Raw genomic sequence first — 21,630 nt, forward strand, 5'->3', positions numbered from 1 at the left:
TAGTTATTAAATGCAACTTTTGTACAAATCGAAACCATTATGACAAATAGGTTATTTTGTTTTGTTTTATTTTTAGTTATACGCTATTAAGTTACATTGAGGTCTTGATTCTTTAACATTTAATTTGCAATAAGACAATATAGAGAGATATTGAAACATAACAGCAAGGGTTTTTTAATAATTATGTTTATTAAGTTATGGTAGCCTACTAATTAATAAGAGTGGATTGCTGGTGAAAAAGTGAAAATTGTTTGTACTGTGGACTTTAGCTTATTCGGGCTAATCAAGTGGGCGATCTGCATCGTTGAAATTCTACTGTTTTTTTTTAATTTACAATATTTAAACATAATTATTTTGAGGTAACTCTGCATTTTTTTCATGTAGAATTTACAAGTTCTTCATCAGAACTCGGGACTCAATGTTGGGATATGTTACAAAAAACAACTGTAACCAAACAAAAATCAAATAAATACACCAAAACTAACGAAATCACAAAATGTGTTCTTTGAATCATCAAATGTCCATAAGTAACATACACTAACTGTATGTTTATGTAGTTATCTTCAGTTCACATTCTATCATAGATAAAACATACTCCCAAGTAGATTTCTCATCCCTATGGAACAGATGAAGCCAATACAGTATTATTGTTAGTTCTGTCCATTCCACTGTAGAGGTAGTGTTTTGTTTACAATTCGTTTCTTGTTTTTTCAGTAATTGAAAACCTCGTTTAACCAAATATAACGGTGTAATCATAAACAATAATAACTTGTCCCCAAGTTAGTTACCAAACAGTAAAGCACAAATCATGGAATTAATCGTAAACAATAGAAAAGAAATTCCCACTACACTAGTGACCAGTGTCACTGTACATGAACTAGACATGAAAAACGAGCTTCAAAATTTACAATGGGATGAGAAGTCTACTTGTGTTGTTTAGTCTATGATTCTATTCAATTAATATTGTGATTTTTCTTAAGGACTGAGGTTAAAGTTTTTATTCAATGATATGTTAACTAGTCTATGTTTGTTATACGACTGTATTTTTATATTAAATATTTATACGTAATATGTTATCTCAGTAAAATATGTACTTAACAGCAGCCTATACATCTTATGATACTCACCTAATTGTGGTTCTATGTTTCCTTGGGCACAGCATTTATGTCAAACATTTTTTAAATAATTTAATTGGTTTGTACCTTACTCAATTATGAAAAAAATTGACCAATTGAGTTAAAATTTTGAAGAGTTTTCCAGGCTTGTCTCTTTAATACAATGTTATTTTCGTCAAGGAATTTAATGGGCCAGTATTGTTTGAGTTTTTAATTTAACAGATTTTATAAGATTTATCATTCTTTTAGTGAGCTGAAAGCAATTTTATTGTTAGTTCCGTCCGAAGCCGCTATGATTTTGTTTTTGTTTACAATTCGTTTCTTGTTATTTCAGTTACTTAAAATCTAATTTAACCAAATAAAACGATTTAATCATAAACAATAACTCGTCCCTTAGTTCTATAAAATAAAATAAATCCTAAAATAATTTTTAAAAAATGTCATCGACATTAGTGTCTAGGGTCACCAAGATGAACTAGACTTGAAAAACAAGCTTAAAATTTTATAATTGGGTTAAAAGTCTATCTACTGCCAAGATGAAAAACATTGATTCCAAATTTTAACATAAGATGAGAGGTTTCTACTTGCATTGTTCAATGTTTTCCACCATGTCTGCTGTGCCCTCCAATACCACTCACTTTACCTACCCAATGTTTGTTAGTTCTGTGTTAAGTATGCCACATGGTAATATGTACAACAGCCAATTAGTTTTGTCAAGCTTTTGTACCTGTTCCTCGTAATGTATATTTTTTTTGTAAATAATGTATAAATAGTAGAGTTCTTTACACATGTTATTACAAGAAATAAATGCTATATTATTATAAGTAGTCTTATTGAGTTCCCATTCTCTTACGGCCAATTTAAAAATATGTATTGGACAAAACACTAAAGGATCAGAGATCAGTAAGTTAAAAATAAAATAATGAAAGATGTATAAAGGTAAAATTAACTCTTAAAGGGTTTTGCTTGACATTTTGTTAGAGAGATAATATTGAACTCTTGAAGGAAAAAGAGTCTAAATTTATCAAATATATTTTCCGCCTCAAGGTTATTTTTGGCTAATCGTAGTATTAAAAATATTTTATTGATTTTAAAGACGAATGTTACTGCTTATAAATGGTATAGTTAAGAAGAGATGACTCAATGATTAAATACTTTAGCGTATAACTGGGAAAAAACAGTAATATGCCGTTAGAATATTATTGACTGTAAGGTATATAACACAAGATATGTAACAAAAAATATTTTACTAACAAAAGATCAACCATCAAAAAGCAGCAACTGTGTTATAAATCCTTCATTAGGTTTGATGCAAGGACGAATCATTTTCAAACGCTCGTAAGCTGTCAGATAATGAATTCTCTCTGTTTTCATCAAATAAGCAATGATAACGGATGCTGAGCGGGAAACCCCAGCATTGCAGTGTACGTATATTACTCCTTTTGATTTTATTTCATCATTAATAATCCGAGTGCACTCGTCAAAAACTATATTCATGTCAAACTCTGGTAGATCCAGTGCTTCTATGTAGGTGTGTCGAACACCAGGAATGTCCTTGACTGTAACTCCTACGCTGAGGATATGAGTGATGCCGTGATACTTGACCAGTTCTTCGTCTTGCGCCACATCCTGTGACCCCATGAGCAATCCCGGTAGAACTTCCGCCACCTGCAAATCTGGCTTCATATCAACAACATAACCGGGTCCTCTATCAACTTTTTCCAAGACAGAATCCCCCTTTTTGTTCTTTTTCTCCAAGTAGACGTCCCCGGCTGAAGTCCTAACAGTTGTCTCGGTAGATCTCAATGTGTCTTTCTTTTTTTGTAAGGATTCAAGAAAACTCATTGTGACACTTCACTTATTTGCTAAACAATTGTTTTTCTAATTTAGGCTATAAAAACATTTCCCTGAGTTGGATCTTCTATAAAACAGTAGTGAAATAATGAGTTTCTCGATAATCTGATGGTTTTTTAAGTTGATGTAGCAGCACCTCCTGGTGCTGTATCTTCTCAAAGAACACCAAGTGTTCGGCCTTGAAGAACACTAACCTTAAAATCTCATTTCTGACTAAGATAGTTTACTAACTAAAAAATAGTCTTTTTAATTTCTAAAAGCCTTTCCCTGAGTTTGATTTTCTCTAAAATAGTTGTATCAGGAAGCTTGAGTTTCTCAAGAATCTGATGGGTTTCCTCTTGTAGTTGATGTAGCAGTGCTTCCTGACGATGTGTCTGCTCGGAGAAGGCTAAGTCCTCAGCTTTGTACCAGATTTCGGTCAGGAAGAGACCCTCTGAAGACACCAGTGCTCCAGTTACACTCCAGCTCTCTTCACTAGGCTCATCAAACATCCGCTGCAGGTCTGCTATCTTTATTCGACCCTGGCCATACGCCAAGAGGGAGGACACCATCCGTCGGACCTAACAGTTATCTGATATTACGATAAAGATCCACTGACATATTATTATTAATAAAGAGTTAGTGTTGGAGAAGTGGGAGCCAGGTACTGAATCTAAAATTGTATGGATAATACCTGCATCCCTAACATATGCCCTGGCTCCTTCAGTGACTAACCAAAAACAAACACTTTGGCAGTTGAGCTGAATCTTACCAGGAACTCAAAATAAAAATATATGGAAAATACATGTATCTCTAACATTAACCACCTTGGGTCCTCCAGGGATTAAAAAAAAATGCATTGGCAGTTGAGCTAAATTTTGTGTGACAATCACATACATAAAAAATCGGGCAAACCCTGTTTAGAGCAAAGATGACATCGATGAAGAATTATTTTCAGTCATGAGCTATAAACTATAATATCAAATGCAAGTAGATAGTCAATATATCTATACCTGATGATAAAGAAATGATCTTGAACTACAAGTGATGTCCCAAAAGTCGTATTGCTCAGTGAGACTGTCCTGATGCACCATGGGCCGTCCCGGTGTCAACTCCAGAGTGTCCAGCGAACGAATCGTGTTGATCTCACGATCATCTCTGCTTTTTGAGGAAAATGATCTGAAGTCCTTCTCACCAAGGAAAAGACCACAGGCTGACTTTACTGCTTCTACATTAAATGTGTCCTCTCTAAACAAAACACTCATTGTGAACTATAACTTTCAATTCAACAATGGATTGCTCCTTTTTCAACGGTTATTTTGTTAATTTTGGCAAAACAAAAATTTGATCTGTGAGTAAATTTTGATGTGAGTTTGATTAGTTCCAAGGAACTAATCATATCAGTCTTTCACTACTACACATTCTTTTTGTATTTAAATACGATTCAAATGTTTACTACATCAATATTTGTTACAATAAAAAGCTTTAACCTTCATTATAGCCAGGATTTCGTTTTGGGGGGGCCAAAACCGGGAGGATATGATATACCACCCATGATAGGGGGCGTTCAGAGCCCCCTGAAAATTTTTGTATTTTTAGGTGCTATAATGCATAATTTATAACACCTCTGAAGGCTCTAAATTAGAGAATAGTTTCCGTGTAATGCCATTTGGAGATACGTTTAACTGTCCAGAAATGTTTATGAACAAGTTACCAAAATATTATTACTAAAACTGATTAATAAATTTTGTTTTAATGCAAATATACATTTAGGTACTAATTTTATCTGCATTCCTAAAGTAGGTCAAGTAAAAAAGTTATATATTAGCATCGACTATTATATTAGGCTATATAAATATAACCGAAACCGTTATACTGTTTCTTAATAATTTTACCACATTTTTTAATGGATTGGTTATACTACACCAACCCCTGTCTTTAGGTCCTTCCATTAAGTATTTTTGAGGGAATGGATTGTTTTTCAAGTAAAGAAAATATAATAGGTACAACAATTACAAATTCTAATTAGCCAATTTAGGTGTATTTCCTTCCAAACACTTAAAATAACTAACATATCAAAAGCAAATAAAGATATAACAAAAAAAATCAAAAAGAAAATAGTATTAAAATTAGAGGTATGCCATTCTGAGATTTTCGATCAAGCCAAACTCAAAAACACCATCATCGTCTCCCGCGGTCACAAAAACCCTATCGTCTCTCACAATCGCAGTAAAACTATGAACATCTCTGGTCTCCCACGGTCATGTGGAAATTATAGTAGTCTTCTGCGATTGTGGCAAAAATCTTATCATCTCCCACGGTCCTGTCGACATAACGCGGTCTTGTAGACATAATAATCGTCTCCGTGATCGGGGGAACATTTTTACAATTTCTCTTGCCCAAGAAGACATTGTCTTTGTTTCCTGCGGTAATGCCAAAATCCTGAATATTCCCCACGGTAACGGGAACATCATCATAGTCTTCCACGATCACGTCAAAATCATGAACCCCTCCCACGGTGGTGAAGACATTATTGTCGTTATTCGCAATCGCGGCAAAATTCTGATCATCTCCCGTGGCTGTGTTGACATCATCATCATCTCCTGCGCCCATTGAAACATCATTGTCGGCTTGCGTGATCGCGGCAAAAGCGGTAATTTTCGGATCACGCATCTTTGCAAAAGTTTCTGATATCGGTATTAGAATCTACTTTTGACGACCGATTCTCGATACCGATACCAATGTCTAAGTACTATATTGAGACTTGATATCTTGAATCAATACATCCATAAATATAAATATAGGGCCCTCTCCCTGGCTGCACCACTGATACGAAAGGTTGGTTCAGTTTAAAGCGTGGTTGATTCTGGCCCTAGATGGCATTTATTATCGTTGAGCTATCACAATTAGTTGTTTTTTTTTTTTCACAAAAAGATCAAATGAAATCAAATACAGTAGAGTCCCGCAAACTCGGCACTCGATAACCCGGCAGTCTGGATAACTCGGCCATCACCTGGCTCAGAAAATTTGTGATTTTTTGAGTCCGAGTTAAACATGGGCTCAAGTCAAAGCATTTGCAACTCGTACCAAGGATTTGTTGTACTATATCTGATGACTTAATACCTACTTGTAAAATAAATGTAAATAAATAAGGCAGCGAAAAGGAATAAAAATTGTATTGTTCTTATTTTTAACCCTAGTTCCCAATAACCCGGCATTTCACAAACTCGGCACCCTTCCAGTCCACATTACGCCGAGTTTGCGGGACTCTACTGTACTTTATTGCCGTAAAAACAAACTGACATTTTATGATTGTCTAAATAAAAATAACAAGATGCCTTACTTTTACAATTAAATTCAAACTAAATTTTATACTTTACGAACAGGCCTGGGTTTAATGGTTTCAAGATATCTAAATTTAACAACTAACAGACTTTTTGATGCCGACAGGCAAGAAATGGAAAATGTTCACCCTTTGGTACTCAATGCTGTTTTGAATGGCAGTAGGTATATATAATATATATATTTCTTACAGTGTTTGGATAATATCTTTAAATCTTATACAGTTGTGGACATCAGATGTATATTTTTCTTGATGTTAGCCATACATTTTTCTCTGTTAGTTTGTAATAGAAACAGACTTAGCAATACTTACTGTAAAAACAGACAACGCTTGAACTCTGAGACGGGGTAAGGTATGACAGTTTTCTCATAGAAGGGAGCCCCAGGTTTCGGAAATGCTAAACGATAAAGATATTTTCTACCACAAGCTTTGTGGCGACAATGAAAATCATCTGCTACTTGTTGAACTTTCAATATCCTGGAAATCATAGGACCCATTGTTAACTGATGAGCACATTCTATGGATTAATTTGTGGTGTACAAGCAAATAATTGTGTAAAAATCCATTCAATTACAGACCAGTACAAGCAAGACTTCAAACCAGATTTTCCAATAAATAAAACTAAAATCTTATGGTTATAATCTTGGTTTCAAGCTAGTGTGTAGTTATTGAATCAATCTTTAGGTACATATTGTATTACAAACACTATGGTTTTGGTTTAGAGTTGGCTTTTTATAACTTTTCTTTAGAACTTTGTAAGTTATAAGATAAAAAGAAAATATAATAATATTGGCCTAAGTAAGGAAAAAATTATAATAGCATATATAAATTACTCCTAGAAATGAAATCAAACTACAGTATTTGAGTTGCATTCAATAAAAACTCAAAGCACTCATTTCGAGAGGTTAAATTTTAACATTCTTTTTGAAAATCTTATCATGTTTTACCACATTAAAACGATTATTAAGTAATTTAGATTTATTTTTACAAATGAGTTTGATCAGAAAATTTAATGTTTTTACTTAATGCCACCTTATTCCTAAAAATCTACCTTATATCATGGTCGTTGTATGCAAAAAATACATTTGCTGTTTTAGCAATTGAAAATGAATTTATATTTTTGAAGTCTCCTTCCAAATCCACATGTACTGTGTTACATAGAGCGTGAACGCCTTTGTCTGTCCTGAAATCATTGGTTATTATTTTAAAATTATAGTTAAATATTGTCTAAGTTAACCATACAGCAGCCAATATGAATAACCTGTGAATAACATTTAAAAATAATTTATAAATAAAAATACTTTTTAAAAATGCCACGTTTTTAAACGCACTAAAAAGTATAAAATAATTTATAAAATGTTGAGAGAATAAATACTTGTAAGATTTAAAACGAAAAACGTGGGGCGCATGCTGATTTACAATTAACTTCACCTATTGAACTACTGTATTATGATCTATTGCATGTGCCCCACGTTTTTCGTTTTAAATCTTACAAGTATTTATTTTCTCAACATTTTATAAATTATTTTATACTTTTTAGTGCGTTTAAAAACGTGGCATTTTTAAAAAGTATTTTTATTTATAAATTATTTTCTAGTTTTTAGTCTTTAATGTGTAAATATGTTAAATCTATTTTATATAGCCTCTTAATACACAACCTAAATCCAAAACCTTATTATCTGTAATCAGATGTTTTATCTTTACTTTGAAATGATTGTTTTATATTTTTACAATATCTTGGGAGCGGTGGGACACACGGGAGGGACTTAGGCTAACATATCTTGTAGTGTCAGCATTCGCCGCTAGAACCGCTAAGTTGAAAAAATTTAATTTTTTATTTTATTTTTACTTATAAAATTAACTTTTTAATTATAAAATAAATTTTTATATTTTAAAATTAAACTTTCATAACATAAACCTAACCAACCAGACTTGCTGATAATATAAAAACTGTATAACATAAAAATCTAATTAATGATTACTTATAATTTTTAATTAATTATAAAATTAATTTTAAAATTTATTATTATAAAATTAAACTGTCATAACCTAACCTAACCAACCAAACTTGCTGATATGAAAAATTGTTGACAAAAAGTTAGTGCAGCCAGCAGGATTCGAACCCGGGACCTCCTGAACTTCAATCCGAAACGCTACCTTCTATGCCACGAACGCCGCTGAAATCACTTCGTTTCGTTATGGTAATCGTGTTGCCTCAAGAGTAGACATTAGCCACTAGAGATATGACGTCACTACACCTTTAGCCTTAGTCCCTCCCATGTGCCCATTCCATCTTGGGAGCATAACCTGTACCTCTTAACCTCTGCTCTTCTAACTTTCAAATTTAAGTATTTACAGCTGACTTAAATTAATTAATATGTTTACATTCTTTTAAAATGTAAACATGGAAAATTTGGAAGCGAAAGGGGTGTAGCCCAAGGGAAATATGAAAATTAAATGATATAATATTGCATTGTCATCCATTTGTGAGCCCTGTTTCAAGTTTCAAGTCTCTAGCTCATCGGGAACTTTGTTTAAAACTGATATCAAAATTTGTAGGAAAGCGAGCTAATAAAAACAAGCCCATGGGGCGTAGTCCAAGGGAAATATGAAAATTAAAAGATATAATATTGCATTGTCATCCATTTATGAGCTATGTTTCAAGTTTCAAGTCTCTAGCTCGTCGGGAAGTTAGTATAAAATTGATTTCAAAATTTTTCCGGACAAGAAAGCGAGCTAATAAAAACGTTTTAAAAAACTAGTTAAAATAATACTAGAGGATCCATGCTGCTCCGCAGTGTTAAAATAAATATAATATCCGAGAAATAATCAAGTTTATGATTTTTTATTGAGTAATAATCTTGAGTTTAACTGATTCAAACAATCAATACAGCTCAAATTAGAGCCTATAACTTACTGATTATTTTGAGTATAAAACATATAAAAAACTTCAACAATACTTGGAGCTATTGATTTTATTCATAGAAAAATCTTATGAAAAATTTTTTTTGTTGATTGCTCACCTTGGGTTTGCTTGAAACTCGTCCGATTTGAATAACTAATAGCTTAAATGAAAGCCGGTATTTTACTGAAGGTTCTTAGACCAAAAATATAGGAATATATTAGAGGAATATATAACTGGTGAAATTCATCTTAAATTAAAGTAAGAATTTGAAAATGAATCAAATTATGTTTTTTGGTCGAGTAATACAGTAGGTAAATAAATATATTTCGATGCTTGCGGTAAAATCTGTGTGTGCATACCTTCAATTTGAGACCTCAATCATGAAAATCGGATGGATAGAAGAGCCAAACGAACTCGGAAAAAAAACCAAATTTAACTCCCATAAGAAATACATGGGGAGCAAAATTTGTTTACGTATAAGCCGAGTGGTATTATATTTGAGACCTCAATCATGAAAATCGGTCAGGTAGAAGAGCCAAACAAACAAGAAAAGAGAAACCAAATTTAACTCCCAGGATAAGAAATACATGGAAAGCAAATTTTGTTTACGTATAAGCCGAGTGGGATTATAGATAAATATATGCTGACGCTTCATGGCAAGTCTATGCATGCACACCTTCAGTTTGAGACTTCAATCATGAAAATCGGTCAGGTAGAAGATCCAAACGAACTCAGAAAAGAAAAACCAAATTTTTTTTATATATAAGTTTTTTTTTCAAGTTTACTAGTTAAAGCTAGAGAAATTTGAGGAATATGGGAAATGTAGGAGAATAAAGTGAACTACGATCTAACTAGTTGTAAAATGTAAAAGTCTAACGATTGTTTTTAATTTAAAATAACTTGCTTGTAGCCACAACATTACACAATTTGAATACAGATTTTTCTTCTTTAATTTAAAGGTCCCATTAAATATACCAACAAGGACTATATATTTTATCCGCCTGTTATTTTTATACTTGTCATAAAATTTGATGAAAACTGTGTAGTTTTGTTCCAAACTTCATCATAAACAATAAAAATAAACACTTAATAAGACATGTCAGTACTGCACTTCACACTAAATAAACTTTTTAGTGGATTAAAGGCATACAGGTGCCGAGCCAATACATTAACAAGGCAGAAATAACATCCCTCATTGTCGTGTCAATCATTCACAAATGTTAACTAAATATTTCTACTTGATCTGCTAAATATGTGAACCCCATTAATTTCCCTTACTTTGAGGCAATCAAGTTATTCTGTGTAGTTGGAATTGGAAGAGGGAGAGGGCAAGTTTTAAGTCGTAAAATGAAGTGCAGAATTAGTAAAACTGCCATAATTGGACTCCCTTATTATTTTGCTTATCTGGTTTTACTTATGCCTTACACATTCCACAAGGTTAACACAGGTACTTACTTATTCACCAGAATTTACAAACCAATGATTAGTTACTTACATTTTTGTCATACACCCTTTGCATCAAACTATCAATAAAATTACCTTCAATGCACTTGAGTTATTTTTCCAAAAAAATCTGAGGAAGCGGATTTTTACTTCACAAAATATAAATCCACAACACTAAAATATTAATCTCAATTTCACAAATACAGTACAATGAAGATTGGACAATCCCTGGTAAGAGGCATCCATCAAAGAGCAAAGGCTACTACTAAATAGTGTTTTGATGGTACATGTTGGTTAGTATGTTCCCTTTTTGTTTCTATAGTGAGTATTTTAATTATGTGTTAACAAAATAGCAAACTTAGAGAACTTTTCTTTTGTAACAAAACATGAAAGCTAGTGGTACTGAATGAAAATAATCGTGGCCTATTTCATAGAGGTAAAAAGACCTCTGTGCCTTTAAAAGTTTGCGTCTCTTTACAAAATTGATTAATTATATATTTTTCAGGTCCTCCCTTTCAGCTGTCCCAAGTGCGAGTGGTATTGGCAACCGTAGTTTTCACAGTAACTATCTTCTTCTTTCTAATCAAAGGCCACTATTTGGTCACCCTGTGGAATATCACCTGGGTATATTTCATCGCCGTGTTGTACTCGAGGAACAAAATAATGAACTGCCTAAACTCCATGTACGCACTTTTAAAAATCACAAAATATCAACAAAGCATAGTTATTCCTCTATCGCTAGTATTTTCTTCTTTTCTCGTTTACCTACTAAGTACCCCTTTGGTTTTCACAGTACATGAACTGAACATCCCTAATTTGTCCATCCAAGTAATGTACATTCTCAACTTCAGTTTAGAGATCACCTTCAATGCGTTGTGCTTTTCCACCGCAATGGTTTTCAGAGACATAAGGCTTCAGATGAAAGATAAAGCTGTAGGTGATGTGACTAAGGAAGGTATTTTACGTTTGGTACACACCCAATGGATGGCCTACCAACAAGTAGATCTCGTTACACAGGCTTTCAGTCCTCATTTGTTCAACTACATCACAGTCGGCATGTCAGTCATCATGTATGTCAATATCTACTTTAGGAAGATGATTAAGCACGTGTCACTCTACATGCCCCTCTTACTTGGAACATGGTCCATGTCTCTCATGTGTTACTGCAGTCATCTTATAGACACTGAGGTAAGTCTCAGGCAGTTTTTTATATACGACACATGTAAAACTACCCAAAATAAATGTAAAACTACCCAAAATATAATTCTAAGGTACAAAATGTGTCAAAAGAATTGTCCAATGTAGGAGACTATAAATTGGGAGATACAGTAGAGACTCGATCTGGCCGAAAATTACAATAACCGAAAACATGGTTACATTATCAAAAGTCTATAAATTTAAAGTTTCTTTATAATCAAACCTATTCAAGGCTTTAAGTTTGTATTCCATTAAAAACATTGACTTTTTTGTTTAGAAGCCATTATTACATAAATATCCAACAAAGCAGAAAAACCACTACTGCAACTGTAAAATATATTTTTGATAAAGCGATATTCAAAAACTCACTCAAATACCAATCTCCGTTTACACCCTGACGAATGTAAGTAGTAGCAAAAGGGTATGCAGGCATTAGGGTAGGTGCAGGGTTAGAGGGTTACAGAAGAGTGCAGGGTTATGAGGGCTCTATGTATTAGCAGTGTGCTGAGAAAGCAGTAGAGTGCAGACTGCAGGTGCCTAAAGTCTGGCACATATTTTCCAAGAAAAAACAGGCGACAAATTTGTCCATCACAAAAAAAAACTAACAATTTATGAAATTAGGAGGACTTCACCCCATTTACTCTGAGGGGAAGATTTCTGAAACGACTGAAGCATAGTAAGAATTATTGTAGTGGACACGTTCAAATAAAAACCAAACTGCTATGAAAAAGCAGAAAAGATTATGTTTCAAAAAACACAGTCAACTAAACATTCAAAATATAATAAATAACTTTTTTTCAATTTCAGGCAGATAAATTACTATTGGAAATCCAAGGACTCATTTATAAGAATACATCACCTAAAGTTCATCAACTGGTAATGTAAAATTAGTGTGTTTATTATATAGTGGTCCGCAATTGTTTTTCAAAGAATTAAAAAAAGAAGATTACTCCACTACTGAATTCGAATGAGTTCTTTAGTATCGTCAAGTTGTACAACCTATTTGATCTTAACATGTCACAGTCAACGCCACAGTTTAAATTAACAAATTTAAATGTTGCACGGGGCCAAAGGCCACGAAGGCCAAGGCACGGTGTTGTTGTGGGATAAAGATTATGGTTATGGAATTGAACTCAAACTGACACATTTACAACAAATAAAACAATTTCAAGTTTCTGTTTTTAAGTTTCCTGTTGCTGTGTCTCATTTTCTTATCATTTAATCGTTTTCACTCAATAAATACTTAAACTAGAGTTTTTATTCTCAAAAGGCATCCAAAGTCAGTTTTGCATTGAGATTTGTGAGCATTGAATCAGTAAATCAAGAGCAGATTTCTTACACAAACATGGGCTGTTTTACAAATCAGTCTCTCAAAGGATCTTTCCTTAGAGGGAGAATACACAATGTACCCTATGTACCTTACTTCTCTGTGATTAGCCTATGTCAACAGCTGGTCGTGATGATGGAGCAAGTGAGAATACGAAAGCTACACGTCTCAGTACAAGACTGCTTCAAGCTACACCTGCCACTACTGCTCTCTGTGAGTTAATTGGAAACCATTCTTAAATACACATGAACACTGGGTGCAGCACTTAATGGAAGATTTTACATTGGGTGCCTAATTGAGATCAATTTTAGATTTAGATATAGATTTTCCAATAACGAAACGTCTCATAATGTGCAATATTGAGACAAAAACAATAAACTTTACTGGTAAAACCAAAATTTGTGCAGTAAGCCTGATATGAATTTTTCCAAGTTAGGTCAACGGTTTTAACAAACTGACAAAGAGTTGGCCCCTTTCAATTGAATTGTGTAACGTGTGTAAGTTAAAATCAAATTAATTTCAATGTAGTAAATATTATGAAATCATGTATATCTGTCAAAGTTCATTTTACAAAACACTGAGTAGAAAACAAAAAGTAAATAGTGGGACCTCAATAATTCGAAATCCTTGATAAATCGAATTTTGTTCATTCCTCTTGAACTTTCCTATCAAAGTGAAATTCAAAGTAATCTTTATTGTAACATACGGTAACGGTTTTTACAATGCTCTGGCACAGCCAGACAAACCAGGTGACATTGTCATACTATAGACAGACAATAGACAATAGACAAAGCTTTATTGTACATGACGCCTGATACAATAATTACAAAAGTAATTCCCAAGCTGGTACATGGACAATTTATACCTAATTTATGTCTATTGTCGGGACCATGTAAGTTTGCAGTTGGTGGCAGCCAATCACAAGACGAGGCTAGTGCGACGTTGCCACATCGCCCAATGACAACACTAATCAATATATACAAAGCAATATTTTCAAATCAGCTGGTATTTGGCAACATATATATAAGATTTGGCAACACCGCTCCGTCCTCATTGGTTCATTCAAAACCATATGGTAAATAGGCTCCTCCCTCAACTGCAAACTTATGTGGTCCCGACTCTAGGTTCCTTAATCTAATAATACTCTAACAAGAGTAAAAACTATTAAAATTTATCTTTAAAAAACGTCTGAATTTTGTAATACGCTTTCTGGCTCAAAGTCTCCTGCTTATAAGTAAAATTTGATTTTGATTAAGTTCTGTATGAATTAGGTAAATGATTGTAGATTTGTAATCCCATGTAAAGAGGCCCAGTTTCAAATTTTGTGTGCGAATGTTTGGGATATTAAAAAGTTTTGTTATTATTTCTCGTTTGATAGTTATGACTTATTTTATATTTTTCATAAAAGAAAGGATTTGCATGAACATACTTTGCTATTTCAAATATATAAAGAGATGGTAATGTTAAAATGGAATGCTTTTTGAAAAAAGGTTTACAGCTTTTTTTAGACTTCTGGTGAAAAATAGTTCTGAGAATGGACTTTAGGCAAGTGAACACTTTCTTGGCCTCTGCAGAGTTACCCCACAGAGTGACGCCATAAGCCAACAAAGAATGAACATATGCATGATATACTGTCAAGCAGACTTCTAGAGGCGTGACCTTGGATAGAACACTCAGTGAATACCTTGTTGGCCTTAATTTTTTATTTAGATGATGAATGTGGTCGGACCAACTTAATTTTGAGTCTAAATTTAGACCTAAAAACTTAACAATTTTTGTATTACTGATTGTGGTGTCTGCAACTCTGTTTCTGAGTTTAAATTGAAGAACATTGGTTTTACAATTCATTTAATTTCAGACCATGGCTCTCAAACCACTCATTGATTTTTTTAATTGTGCTGTCAAAAGTTAATTTAAGTTCACTTAGTGTTTTTCTTTTTAAAAGAGCAGTTGTGTCATCGGCATACAAAGTGAAAGCACAGGAATTTGTGGAAAGGCAATTAGGCAAGTCATTAATAAATACAGGGTGAATAAAAAGTCAAGACCCCCCCCCCCATCTAATATTTTTCCAAGTAAATACACAGAGATATCCTTTTGGGGGTCGTGCAATCTTAGCAGGAAGTTTCATTTTATGATTTTGAAATTTTTGAGTGTCCCCCAAAAAGGGGGGATTTAGGGGGTAACTCAAATATTTTAAATGTAAACCCCCTTCATGACACCTCATTTTAAAGTGTTTACAACAACTTAAAGAATTATGAAAACTAGAGGTCGCTATCTCTTCTCTATCCAAAATGGTAGCCCGTCAAATGTTGTCGAAAATCAATGGTTAATATTGGTTCGTAATGGTAATATTGGCTACCATTTTGGATAGAGATGAGATAGCGAACTCTGGGTTTCACCATTCTTTAAGTTTTTGTTAACACTTCAAAATGAGGTGTCACTTGATGGGGGGTTTACATTGAACAGTTTTTATTTGTCCCCCCCCCATTCCCCCTTTTTGGGGGGACACTCAAAAATTTTAAATGTAAACCCCCATTTAGTGGCACTTTGTTTTGAAGTGTTTACAAAAACTTAAAGAATGGTGAAAACCAGAGTTCGCTATCTCTTCTCTATCCAAAATGGTAGGCAATATTACTATTACGAACCAATTTTACCATTGATTTTCCACAACATTTGACGGGCTACCATTTTGGATAGAAAAGAGATGGCGACCTCTAGTTTTCACCATTCTTTAAGTTTTTGTTAAACACTTTAAAATGAGGTGTCACTTGAAGGGGGTTTACATTTAAAATATACGAGTTACCCCCCAAATCCCCCCTTTTGGGGGGACACTCAAAAATTTCAAAATCATAAAATGAAACTTCCTGCTAAGATTGCACGACCCCCAAAAGGGGGGTCTTTATTAGATGGGGGGGTCTTGACTTTTTATTCACCCTGTATAATAAATAATAAAGGCCCAAGTATGGAACCTTGCGGACACCATATGTAACGCTGGCCCAGTTAGAATAATATTTTATTGATTTTTTTATTACTATTGTGCGCTGCTTTCGATTGAGTATGTATGATCGTAATAATTCTTGTTTTTATTGTTTCAGTTGGCAAACATATTTGTTACCTTCATGGTCGTACTTCTCGGATTTACGTGAATGACAACAGTCACACTCCAGTAGAATATGACTTCAGAATTGCTGAAATAGCTAGATGTGAAATATGTTATCTATAAAAAGTACTAAAGACTAAATAAAAATTCAAAATTAATGCAAAACCGTTTTTTGTTTTTTTTTATGGCATAAACCAGTTGACAATGATAATTTAATTTAGTTCAAGCATTTTTGCAATTAACGGGATGACAGGAGGTACATTACAATAAATCAGAACAAACAACCATGGCATGATTACTATGAAAAATAAGTAATTAAATATGTACCTGCTAGATCCAACCACTTTTGGATAGTTTAGAGGATTGCAACATTTCAAGGCAATTTCCAGTAGCCCACAGATAGTATGAGGATCTTTATACTCACTTGTTCCATCTAAATTTTGTTTCTGAAATCCCCTGAAACCAAATAATCTATAGGAAATCAATAGGCCTATACTGTTATTTGGAGTGTTAGTGTTGGTACAGTAACAACTACCTATCACAAGAGCTATATTTTACAAACTAGTATTATTAAATTGTATTTTCTAATAATCATGGACTAAGTATATTGTTGGAAATAACAGTATAAAATCATTAGGTCATGAAAGAGACCCAAAATAGTGTTGAAAGTCCAAAAGATAATTTTTATTACCGGTTTAAGTTTAAGTAATTTAGTATAGGGGAGAGCGGGGCTAAACCATACAGCGAGGCTAAACCGTACACCCATTTTTTTGGCCTAGAATTCAAGCTAGGTGATCCCGACAAGTGCTGCTATCTAGCAGCAGAATGCGCAAGTTTACATATCTGCATCGTTTTGCTATGTGTGCTAGTTTGAATGTTTCAGTAGAAAAACATGTTTCAACTCACTTGCTTCTAATTATTGTCCAGTACTAAATAAAAAGATAGTGAAGTAGCTTTTAGCGTAGTCTATTAACTGTGGGATCATAATAAACTACATCTCTTAAGCTCTCTTTTGGTTATTAGCAATGATTGGTTAAGTGATACAATTTGAGTTTAAGTTTATAAACTAGTGGAACCCCGTCAAAATCTACGGTTAATCTTTAGGTTTTATGTAAATTCAGCTAAGTTAACTGCGTTGGATAGAGTGAAGTCATTAAAATCTTAGTTATATGAAGGGAGGATAAGCAATAATAAGTATGACGATTGTGTTCCCTAAAAACGTGATTGATGAATTCGTTTAACACAATATTTCCTACCTTTCTTTTTATCGGCTTTAGGCTGCCCAAAAGGTTTTTTAGGAGTCTTATAATTGTTTCTTCATGAGTTTGTTTCATACCAAAGCCACTTTCACTATATGGGAGAATGAGTTCATATAATCAGTCTATCATGTTACACTTTATACTTTATACTTTTATACTTTCTTATGAAATGGCGACCATACAATGTAGGTATTTTAAGCCAAGTATGAATGGAGATGAGTGTAAGATGAGTGGCGCGATCTTGTAGTCTTGTTAGTGACTAAGGCCGACATTCCTTAGACACAGCTGTTAATTAATAGCCCAAACAGCTAATGGCAACTAAGGGACCTACAGTTTATAGTGGAATCCGAACCACATTTTTTCCTTGGTATATACGAATTGGTCTAATTATCAGGATAGTACTGCGGATAGTTGTAGTACTCACTAGTGCGGACGTTAATCCACACCAGGGAGTATCCCATCCACAGTGCATGCCTATAAATATCCACAATCCGTGACCTCCAAGTAGCTGGATTACAGGACGACGCCACCCGTCCCAGTCAATATTTATTACTAACCACTAATTCCATCTGCTTTAGGAAAATCATTTAGATTGTATCCGGATTTATAAGAAAATCTTCATCTTTTTTTTATAAAAATATCTGATTCTCCAGAAAGCAGTAGGGTCAACCGGGGCTAATATGAACACACCAAAATATTGGGGCTAATATGAACAATGACTTTAAAAGTCATTTATCTGGGATTTTTAATCATGAAAAAAATATAATTAGAAAGGAAATTTATTGTATTTTTTGTGTCCATAATGAGAAAACTTCAAATTTGACTTTTAGGTACTTTAAAAAAATACTTTGTTAAAACACTTTTTTTCCGCCCAAAAAACTTTTCCGCGCAAAGTGAAAACTTTTGTTATAACAATTTTTACATTGGTTGTAGGAATAATCTTAAGCCTGAATTTTGTTAAATAAGAATTGGGGATTATTTTTCTTTTCCCAAAGTTAAAATATATTAATAACAGCCAAAGTTATAAGCTTTCAAAGTTGGGGGGCTAATGTGAACAGTGAATGGGGGCTATTATGAACAACAATATATACAGTATATATTGTACTATATATACAAGCTCAGGCTGACGGGGAGATCGAAGTGATGGGATTTAAATCCTGCGATGAGGAAAAAAAATCATTCCTGAAAAAAGAAGATGATATATTTATTGTTTCTACCACTGACATTTTGGGGAAACTTCCAGCCCCTAATGTATGTGGAACCAGTGATAGACATAAGTATGTCTTCGACAAAATTGTCGAAGTTTTTGAGGCGTAAGTTCCTCAATAAACTTCTTTGAAGGCCTTACAGTGATAAAACAGTTTTAATTTTACAAAGACAACAGTTAAGGTGTTGAATAGGCCTAGCCCACATTTTTATATTTACCTAATAGGCCTAAAAGTGCAATAAACTGTCATTTGCCTAAACGAACAATTTCCATTGTCTTAAATTATTGTTTTTTTAAGTGCTTTAAACAATTTGTATGTGGAAGAAATTTTTAATAAATAGGTACTCAGGTATGTTGACAGATAATTTTTTTCTTGTTTATATCTTATTATTAGCCTTGTATAATATTTATAAATGGTTTAAAAAAAAAGGGTTACCGTAGGGCGACCCGCGGCTCTCCAAAGATACCTTCATATCTCAAAAACTATTTGAGATAAAATATTGAGACTTATTGCAACTGGTAGACTAGACCCTAGGCTTGTTCACAACAGCCCCCACATATGCCTAGTGTTGTAAATAACAGAGTTATTAAGAGTGTTCACATTAGCCCCATGGGCTGTTCACATTAGCCCCTTTTAGCGGGGCTAATGTGAACAGTGGTTTTTAATTTTTTTTTAAATAATGGTTACATTTATGGTTTTTGTTAGTAAATAAATAGATTCAGCTAAAAGAGCTGTATACACTACTATTTTTTCTTTTCTTCTGTCATTTACCATTTTTGAGTTAATGTCAAAAGTTTACTTTTTTTGTTCATATTAGCCCCGGTTGACCCTAACATTCTTACTTCGATCTCAGCAATTTTAAATCCTTCTCTTGGCACATCGACCCATGTATTTAATAATCCTGTTCTTACTTAATAATTCATTAACTTATGGGGTAGTTTTGCCTTGGCCATATAGATCACATAAAGCTGTGCATGTATTTCGTGGATTGGAATGAACCATAATTATTGTAGGACATTTTATCACAAATCTTGAACATTTGCGGAACCAAATCCATAACCTAGTCCAGCATTGGTAACAAATTATGCAAATGCGATGAGATGTGATGACACTGTTGTGTTTCCGAATGTTTTGTATGTAGTGAGGTTTAGATGCGTTGTTCAACCTAGCTACATGTGTACATCAAAATAAAAACTGTGTACACATTTTTTTTAAGTACCTGAATTGACATTAGTTCACCTACTTTACCAAAACCATAGACTCCGTAGTTAGTCTATTCCAAAACTTGAACACAGCTCTCATCCTCAACGTACTCATCTATGACACAATTTTCAACCCGATTATCAAAAACTGTTATACCAATAAATGAATCTCAGGTGTTCTTTCTTGAATTTAAAAATAAATGGTGATTGAAAGTAGGAAAAAAAAGGCAAGCGCCAACCTTACAATATGTTTAAGCTAACCCGATAAGGAATAGTTATATGTTCCTTTGAAATTGATAAGTCACACTTATTTCATAATTTAAAATTTTCTAAGAGCAATAAAGCATAGATTTTTGAACAAAACATTTCAAACGTATCATAAATTCATCATTTTGTTGAAACTATAAAAAACTTGCCATGCAGTGGCATTTAAAATCATAAATAATAATGTAAACATTTAATTTTGACAGTTTCAGAAGACCTTTGAATACAATTTTAATATTAACAGCTGGTTCATTAAAAGTAGTGTAAAATTATCCATATGGTCGAAATGTAAACAAAATTGCAGAGTGAACTTTAAAGGCCTCAAGGAAATTTGCATCGTTTCTCTTTTGAGGGCTCACCTACAGACCAATACCTTTCTTTAGACACCCCTACAAAGTTTCTACGCCCAGCCGTTCTCTCAAATTAGCTATGACAAAAACCTCGTTTTCCTCCATAAGAATAACATGGGATGGGAATTTAAAGGCCAGTGGGGCAGAGCCCTGAGGGAATTCTCCATGTTTCTCTTTTGATGGCTCATCTACAGACCAGGACCTTTCTTTAGACACCTCTACCGAGTTTCTACGCCAAGCCGTTCTCTCAAAATAGCTGTGACAAAGAAAAACAGTTTCAAATTAATATATAGATTCCCACGAGGTACAGATTGGAGCTAGGCTAAACCGTACAGCTCTGGTACAGGGTGCTGCTCATGTTCAGGGTGGGTCCATTCAGCTTGCAGTGCTTAGGAGTCTGCCGATAACTACATTTGTAGAGTTTTTCTTCTTTCTTTTAATTTTGGGATGAAATTTTATAACTTTTTTCATAATAATTACATTTCAAAAATCAACCTAAGAAGATGTAATTTCTTCTCAAATGTTTGAATTGTAATAAATACACTGTTTCTTAACTACAACCTTTATATAGTAATAAAAAGTGGTTGTACAATAATTTGTTCCAGTACTAAGCAGATTATATTACTAACCTAAACAAATGATTTTTGAACTGTACGGTATAGCCCCTTCTACTGTACGGAATAGCCCCACCCCCCGGGGCTATTTCATACAAGGTAACTTTTTTTTAATTACCAATTTTAACATGTAAAAAATGCAATAGTTCCAAAATGTTTATATTACGTTTATATTATGTTTATTTTACTGCGTAATTTGCGATGTAACTACGAGTCTCCCTTAAGTGAACGGTATAGCCCCGCTCTCCCCTACAATAAGTACACAAGTTTAATGCAGACTATTTACATGTAAATAACTTATAGCATTATACTAAGTTATAAATAAGTTAAAGTAATCTAAAGACATCCCAAGAACAAAACAACCTGCGCAGAAACGAGAAGATTACGTGGTTCGTGCCGGTAGGTGTGGCGTACCCTTCAAACCTGCGCGGCTTGAAATGGCCCAGGGTTCTTTTGTTTCTGGGATGTCT

At 33.6% G+C, this 21,630-nt stretch overlaps 3 protein-coding genes across 3 annotated transcripts; 1 reads left to right on the top strand and 2 right to left on the bottom strand.

Annotated features, from left to right (window-relative positions):
- Positions 1–2,345: 2,345 nt before the first annotated feature.
- On the bottom strand, positions 2,346–2,968 carry LOC129002251 (dual specificity protein phosphatase 19). The gene has a single exon (XM_054429919.1). It carries the CDS (start codon positions 2,958–2,960, stop codon positions 2,376–2,378), a length of 585 nt encoding a protein of 194 aa, XP_054285894.1. The 5' UTR covers positions 2,961–2,968; the 3' UTR covers positions 2,346–2,375.
- A 219-nt stretch (positions 2,969–3,187) lies between these two features.
- LOC129003314 (tRNA pseudouridine synthase-like 1) lies at positions 3,188–20,904 on the bottom strand. Its single transcript, XM_054431606.1, has 7 exons — positions 20,880–20,904; positions 20,556–20,568; positions 16,591–16,719; positions 7,343–7,474; positions 6,604–6,768; positions 3,962–4,196; positions 3,188–3,529 (listed from the first exon to the last, which is right to left on the bottom strand). The coding sequence occupies exons 1-7, from the start codon at positions 20,902–20,904 to the stop codon at positions 3,200–3,202; spliced, it is 1,029 nt and encodes a 342-aa protein (XP_054287581.1). The 3' UTR covers positions 3,188–3,199.
- On the top strand, positions 11,189–16,392 carry LOC129002250 (uncharacterized). The gene is made up of 4 exons (XM_054429918.1): positions 11,189–11,827; positions 12,644–12,712; positions 13,287–13,376; positions 16,259–16,392. The coding sequence occupies exons 1-4, from the start codon at positions 11,303–11,305 to the stop codon at positions 16,307–16,309; spliced, it is 735 nt and encodes a 244-aa protein (XP_054285893.1). The 5' UTR covers positions 11,189–11,302; the 3' UTR covers positions 16,310–16,392.
- Positions 20,905–21,630: the final 726 nt, after the last annotated feature.

The sequence above is a fragment of the Macrosteles quadrilineatus genome, unplaced genomic scaffold, assembly GCF_028750875.1.
Source record: "Macrosteles quadrilineatus isolate MER2022 unplaced genomic scaffold, UCM_ALF_1.0 Scaffold_9__3_contigs__length_116548681, whole genome shotgun sequence".
Taxonomy (NCBI): Eukaryota; Metazoa; Arthropoda; class Insecta; order Hemiptera; family Cicadellidae; genus Macrosteles; species Macrosteles quadrilineatus.

What these genes read in the sequence shown, in the direction of transcription:
- LOC129002251 (XM_054429919.1), bottom strand. Translation starts at nt 2,960, where the DNA reads ATGAGTTTTCTTGAATCCTTACAAAAAAAGAAAGACACATTGAGATCT.
- LOC129002250 (XM_054429918.1), top strand. Translation starts at nt 11,303, where the DNA reads ATGAACTGCCTAAACTCCATGTACGCACTTTTAAAAATCACAAAATAT. An exon ending in GTCATCTTATAGACACTGAG is followed by an intron (nt 11,828 to 12,643) that starts GTAAGTCTCAGG and finishes TTTCAATTTCAG; the next exon opens with GCAGATAAATTACTATTGGA. An exon ending in CACCTAAAGTTCATCAACTG is followed by an intron (nt 12,713 to 13,286) that starts GTAATGTAAAAT and finishes CTATGTCAACAG; the next exon opens with CTGGTCGTGATGATGGAGCA.
- LOC129003314 (XM_054431606.1), bottom strand. Translation starts at nt 20,904, where the DNA reads ATGAGCAGCACCCTGTACCAGAGCT. An exon ending in AAAGTGGTTGGATCTAGCAG is followed by an intron (nt 7,475 to 16,590) that starts GTACATATTTAA and finishes CAATGATTTCAG; the next exon opens with GACAGACAAAGGCGTTCACG. An exon ending in GATCATTTCTTTATCATCAG is followed by an intron (nt 3,530 to 3,961) that starts GTATAGATATAT and finishes GATAACTGTTAG; the next exon opens with GTCCGACGGATGGTGTCCTC.